General features: G+C 41.4%; 1 protein-coding gene across 1 annotated transcript in view; it reads right to left on the reverse strand.

Annotated features, from left to right (window-relative positions):
* Nucleotides 7,145–7,412, reverse strand: part of LOC109826784 (PAN domain-containing protein At5g03700-like) — a 1,779-nt gene continuing 1,511 nt past the window's right edge. The window contains exon 2 of the mRNA XM_020393803.1: nt 7,145–7,287. Within this exon, the coding sequence (XP_020249392.1) occupies nt 7,145–7,287 (143 nt within the window). The remainder of the gene's footprint in view (nt 7,288–7,412) is intronic.

Genomic DNA, 7,412 nt, shown 5'->3' on the forward strand with positions numbered 1-7,412 from the left:
TCCCGGTTTCTATCTTATTTATCTGCCCCCTCCCTGATTCATCGAACGAGGAGACGACAGGTGTGACAACTAAAAGAGAAAACATTTGGGGATGGCAAAGTCGTCCTTTCTCTATTTCCACGTCAGCACAGCTCTTCCTCAAAACTGACTCCCTTTCCTCTGCAAAATTACTCGCAAGATAAATATATAAAAATAAAATAAAAAAGGGTTGGGGGGCGGAAATTCAAAAGGGGGAAATCGAATGGATTCCATAATCTCTGCAATTTCCCCCCCAAAGTTCCCTATGCGTTCCAGCTATCCATCCTGCAGCCCGCGAAGTCACCGATCGCTCCCAGCCATTCGTCGTCCCCAAGGGGTTGCGGTGGGAAACCCTAATAAACCCCCAAAGCCGCGACGATCCGCTGTATTTGCAGGAGGAGGGGAGGGAGAAGGGGAAGGAGAGGCGAAGCAGCGGAGAGCGCCGTCGCTGAATCTGAGGTGGAGAGAGTTGCTGGATCCGGATCCAGAGAATATAGTGGCCATTGCATTGACGGGGCTGCTGACGTGGGCGAGCGTTCAGGTACTGGGTCAGCTCTTCTTTATATCCATCGCCATCCTTCTCGCTGCTCTCAAGTACTCTTTTATCGCCGCCCTGCTTCTCTTCATCCTCATCACTCTTCTTTAGTTTCAACAAATACATGTACGCATTTCTTAATTTTGTGTAGCACTCGTGAATGGGTTTTTTTTAGGGCAATTCTGTTCTTCTGCACTTGTTCACGCTTTCAATTTTACGGTAGCTGAGAGGAAAGATAGAAATGGGGGTATCCGAATGTTTCTCCAAATTGCCAGTAAACAGCTCATTGGTACGCATACAACAATTAGGCCTAATAAAACCCGTTTCCTGTTCTAAATCCGGACGGAGAGGAGTACCCTAGTAAATTGACAACATTAGCTCTGTTTTCCTGCTAATTGCTTATTCCACAGAACTAGAATTGCCCCTAAACCAAGAACTAAAAACTGCACTATGACCCAAACCATGCCGGTATAAAGCATCACATAACTGCGACACGTGCTTGCAGTTCACCAAATTATGAGATTGAGTGCTTGAGAGCAGTGAGGTAAACCTTTTGGACCAGTCTGTCTAATCTTAGCATCCACCCTCAGGTTCTTTGCCACGGATTTCCTGAACGAATGCGTTCAAACCTGTCTTTTCACGGATTTCCTGAACGAACTAGCACGGTACGGTATATGTGGTTAACATTAGCTGAGGCAATTCGTTTGTCGGTAATTGATGAATGATTCCAAGGAAGACTAGCAACAATGAAGATGTATGCATATTATGAATATATACATGTAGCTGCTCTGCCTGACCGCAACAACTACTTTAAATTAGGGAACTAGTTACCAAACTAAGCTGTTTGGATGTTTGATCCTAATGCATTTTTAAAAAGCCGATGTTGTTGCTTTGTTGTTATTACAACAGAGAGCATCATTTACCATGATATAAACCGTAGAGGCAGCCTATTACCCAGTACCCACAATCATGCTCACCTGGTTCTCTGAAAGTTCTCTGAAAGTGATGACTGCAGTTCTTCCACTACCTGTTCAACGAGGGTGTCTAAGAAGATAACTTTTATTTTATCTCAATCAAACAACATAAAACTCATGGTGGTCATTTGCAGAACTATAAAAATCATCAAGAGCTAAATAGTGAAGGACCATTTACTGCAATTCAATCAATTTAACTGTTGTTAAAGTAAGAGAGAGAGAGAGTGTGTGTCTTGGGTAAATTTCCCTTGAGTTGAATATTGAGTGTGCACATATATTTATATAACTAGGGGAGGGTGAGGTGTGTTCTCACAACCAATGTGGGACTAAAAACTCACTACTAACACTATTATCAACAGCCCCCCCTCAAACTCATGTTGGATCAAATAAAATGAGTTTGCGTACAATAAACTGGAATAGATGAACGGATAAGGTCTTTGTGAAGAAATCTGCAAGCTCGTCGGCGGATGACACATGAGGAAGTATAATTATTTTATCCTTGATAACTTATTGACGGACAAAATGAACGTCGATCTCAATGTGTTTGGTACTCTCATGAAATACTGGATTATTAGCAATCTGGATGACACTCTTATTATCATAGTATAGAGGAGTAGAGGTCGAAACAGAAATCCCGAAATCACTGAGAAGATGACGAAGATGAATAATTTCTTTAGCTGTTGTGGTTATTGCACGATATTTTACCTTGGTGCTGGAAAGAGCAACAACATCTTGTTTCTTAACATCTTGTTTCTTACTCCGCTAAGAAATTAAGGAATCACCAAGAAATATACAATAAACCGTGGTAGACTTTTTGGTAGTGGGATCACCAGCCTAAACAACATCAGAATATGCACAAAGCTCTAACTTGAATGTACCAGGAAACAGAAGAGAGTGAGTGCTAGTACCCCGGAGATACCGAAGAATCCGTAATAAGGCAACATAGTGTACAGAACATGGGGCACTAACAAATTGACTAACAATATCAACAGCATGAAAGGTATCTAGTCGAGAGATGTACATATAGACCAACTAGTCAACAAGATGTTGATATCGGGTAGGATCAGATAGAGGCTCACCATCAGTAGAGCGAAGTTTGATATTTTGTTGGAGTGGAGTATCGATAATTGCATCGTCAATTAGCTCAGCTTGATCTAGAATATCCGAGAGATACTTCTGTTGAGACAGTAGTACACCCCGCGGGCCTTGAGAAATTTCTAGACTAAAAAATACCGAAGAGATCCAAGATCCTTCATGTGGAACTGTTGTTGCAATTGAGATTTTGTGTACTGTATACCTACCACATCATCACCTGTAATGATCATATTATCTACATAGATGAGTAATAAAATTCTGCCACGCGATGTAGTGCGAACAAGCAGAGAAGCATCCTGGTGATTTTTCATAAAGCCCGCCTTGAGCATGACATCGCGAAAATACTCAAATCAAGTATGAGGTGCCTGCTTGAGACCATAAACAGTACGGCTAAGGAGATATACATGTCCTGAAGGAATATTGGACCTTGGAGGCGGTTGCATATATACCGTCTCTGATAAAGAGCTATGGAGAAAAATATTTTTGATATCCATCTGGTATAAGGGTCAACGATGAGCAGTAACGACCGTAAGAAGAGTACGAACGCTGGGCATCTGAGCAACAGGAGCAAATGTCTCCTCATAATAAATACATTGTTACTGAGTAAAATCTGGAGCCACTAAACGAGCTTTTTAACGTTCAATTGTGCCATCAGAACGATACTTGACCTTATAAACCCATTTACTGCCAACTAAAGAGATGCCAGGGGGACAGGGAATAACATCCCAGGTATGTGTTTGCTGAAAAGCCTAAAATTCCTCAACCATAACCTGTCGCCACTCTGAAAATTGAACGGCCTCTTGAAATAACTTTGGTTCAACTGTAGTATGAATGGCAGCAAGAAAATTATAAAAGATAGATGAATAGGAAGTAACTGAAGCATACCGTGCAAGCATGACATATGGGCGTTTGCTTCGACGAAAAGCAAGAGGAACCTCAGGCGGAGGAGATGCTGGCGCAGGTGCATAGAGGTCAACAGTATTTTCTGAAGTGGGTGTCGTGTCTACGGGATAGGGATCAGATGGTGAAAGAGAAGGCTTGGACGAGGGAGAGTCAACAGAAGGAGATGGAGAGATTTCAGGGAGATCTCGAAAGGAGAACTGAGGTAAGGAAGTGGGTGATGCAGCTGTCGGAGAAGCATGATCAATAGTATGGAGGAAATTGAAATCATCGGAAGCAGAATAAAATAGAGAATCCTCTTCGAACTGAACGTGTCGAGATATATGAATTCGACGAGATGCGGGATCACAACAACGATAACCTCGATGTTCCGAACTAATTCCTAAATAGACACAGAGAACAACTCTGGGAGACAATTTATCACGTTCGTGAGATGACAGAAGAACGAAACAGCGACAACCAAAAACACGGATTAGATCATAACGGTTCGGCTCGATAATTCAAAACCGAACTGAACCGTTACAAGTCGGTTCGGTGTAGTTCGGTTCGGTTTGTTCGGTCTAACTTTATCATATCCCGATACTCGGTGATAGAATATTAGTAGGTATGTAAGCTTGGCAGTTAATTATTTCAATATGACAAGGAGTGATACCTAGCCAAGAAGATAGATGTCGGAAGGAATATTTTAACACCACGGTATAAATATTTTCATAAAAAGTTACAAATTTATCCCCCCCCCCTAAATACCAGCCATCATCATTAGACACAAAGTCCATATATTCCTACCTCATGTACAAAATAAAAATCAAATTTTTGTTCATCGTGACAGAGCTCAACCACAATCTTGGTCATTAATATATATATGCTTACACCAAAAGTGCGGACAAAGAGATCCTAAATCCTAATAGCCTACAAGTTCCTCCTCTGCTCAAACTAAATAAAAAGATCAACAAAACCCTAAATGCTTACATCTTAGAGCATCCTGAGTTTCAAAATTCATAAAAAAAATAGAAAAATCCAGCCTAGAGAGAGAGCTAACCCGTCTCTTGCCGCCAGCGACGGCCGTCGTGCCCGAGCTGCTCCTGGAGGACGCTCCATCTAGGGTCAGGGTTCCTAACGAAAAAAGACGATCGAGAAGAGCGAACGGGTGGCGATTTTAGGAGAGAGCGGATCTGGGAGTGAGGGGTCGAAGCGTGAGGCTTGAGAAATAGCGCCATGGAGAAAAGATAAGGTGAAGTGAACTGAGTGAGAGAGAGGAAATGAAGAGCGGCGGCTGGGAGAGGAAATGAGTTTAGGTCTTTAGGGTTTGAGTCTTTGACTCTTTGGGTTGGGGACGGGTCGGGTAGGGTTTGAGAATTACAGACTAAGACTTGTAGTATATTCGGTCGGTTCGGGTTGAAAAGTTTTCAACCCGACCTGAACCGCCCTACTCATAAAACCGATTTTTTCGGGTCGGTTCGGATCGGTTCGGTTGGTTTTTCGGTTTGGACCGAACCATGGTCAGTCCTAATGGTAGGGTTTAAAGTGGTAGATGGTATAACATTGATCGGTAATCCTGGTGCACTAGATGATCGGGACTGAGGGGATCGCTGACTACGGCCTGTTCCTGAGGAACGTAACTCAGGATGAAGCTGGAAGTATGTCTCAAAGCGGTGTCCCTCCTTCTTGCAATAGGTGTAAAAGAGCTTAGACCGAGCCTGAGAAGTAGGTGCCAGTGAAGAGGCCATAATAGCAGCAATTCAAAGTTCAAAATAATAATTCGTGAACGAAACCCGAATGTTTAAAGGAGAATCTGAAGGTTAATGTAGAAACCCGAAGGTTAAAATGTAAGAACCCGAAGGTTAAACATGACTGTCAAATCTGAGTAAAAAAAAAAGCAACCGGCGACCAAGGTGGCATGAAGATCGGCCAGATTTGATGCTCACGCCAGAGACCTATAATGAATTTATGCCGATGTTGAGACGTTGAGACGTTGAGACGTCGGGAAGGATTGAAACGGCGATGTCGTTACTGATTGTGAAACGGCAATGTCGTTTGTTTGAGGCCGAGAGACGGTTTGAAACAGTGATGCCGTTAGTTTGAGACCGAGAGACGGTCTTGAAAAAAACTGCTATGCCGTAAATTTGAGATCAAGAGATGATATTGAAACAGTAATGCCGTTAAAATAGAACCCGAAAGTTTAAAATATAACTCCGAATATTAAAATGGAACGCGAAATGCGTTAAGAGGCCGTAAAGCGACAATGCCAAAAATCTAACAGAGAAACGCAAAAAAACGTTAAACAACTGCAAAGCAGCAAGGCCAAGATTTGGCAAAAGAACGTAGAAGCTTTAAAAAAAAATTATTGAAAGTGAAATAATAACCCTAGCTCTGATACCATGTTAAAGTAAGAGAGAGAGTTTTGGGTAAATTTCCCCTTGAATTGAATATTGAGTGTGCACATATATTTATACAAGTAGAGGAGGGCGAGGTGTGTTCTCACAATCAATATGAGACTAAAAACTCACTACTAACACTATTATCAACAACTGTATAAAAACATAAATTAAAACTCAATCAATTTAACTGTAACAAGCAGCTCTCCCGATCCATTTCCTTTTGAAGGTACCACAGCTGAGTGCAGCAAGCCCTCTGATTATAGTTTTTCTCCCTGAAACTTCTGCTTGGGAAGGAAAAGTTTCGGTTTTGATCTTTGGGAGGATGAGTAATGTATATTTGACTTGATTTTGTTTTGTGCGCACACAATGTGGAGCTTTGCCAGCAAAAAACTTGGGAACTTGTCTGCTGAATCCAACCAAACCAGATCTAACCAGATCCTCTACTCATCAATAGTGGCTCCTAATATTTGCTAATGCATCTCCACCTTTCATTTTGTGGAACCCACAAAATGAAAGGTGGAGATGCATTAGCAAATATTAAGAGCCACTATTGATGAGTAGAGAATCTCAATCCTTTTATATATGGGCAGGTAGCTGGACTAAGTTTGAATCCCTACCACAAATTCAAATCTATATCAAATTGGGCCTTGGATGAGTCGTACCTGATATCTACTTGCAGTTATATTACACGTGAGCAGTGTCCCTATTGGTTCAAAACCATTCAGAATCACCTAACTAACATCTATTATATTCCATAATATATAATCTATGATTGATTTATATCTGCTAGATGAGCAGTTCTATCTATATCTTCGGTTTGTATATCCTGTTGGTTGGTCTTTAATCTAGGCTTGGATGGTTTTGGAACAGAGGCCTTGCCGAGTTATTCCGAGTACATTAATTAAAGGAATCAGTTCTAGAAAACTTTCTCAGATCCCATGTCAGCTCAAAATGTACTATATTGCCAAAATACTAACCATACTTACTGAACTTTTTAAATGTACACAGGAAATGATATACTACTACTTGAACTTTACTAGCTCCTATTTAAAAGAAAAAAAAAACATACTTCGTATGAAGCTATGAATAGAAGTAATGCAAAACATATTGTGTGAAATACTGTATATTGAAAAAAAGAAATCGTCTGCATAGCAATTAACTATTGAGCATAGCACTTCCTCTCTGATTCACACTGTTAAGTTTTATGGACAAAACTAGGAAGGCCGACGACGAACCAGGCTCGCTCACTTTCTGAAGGAGTTAGCCAGCTCGATCGATCTAAATGAACTTGATTTCAGATCCTTGTATGGCATTCCCATTTCATCCTCACCTCTGCTTCTCCACCTCCTTGAATTCCAAACTCCATAACTTGCAAACGCGATGCCACCTGCTACAATCAATGTTCCTATGATTATCAGCACCAGCGCTGCTATTTTCCTCCCCTGCCTCTTCTCACCTCGCCTTTGTATATTCCTTGCTTTAAAATAACCAACCTTTTTATCATCTCCCACG

Source organism: Asparagus officinalis, chromosome 10, assembly GCF_001876935.1.
Source record: "Asparagus officinalis chromosome 10, Aspof.V1, whole genome shotgun sequence".
NCBI classification, from domain to species: domain Eukaryota; kingdom Viridiplantae; phylum Streptophyta; class Magnoliopsida; order Asparagales; family Asparagaceae; genus Asparagus; species Asparagus officinalis.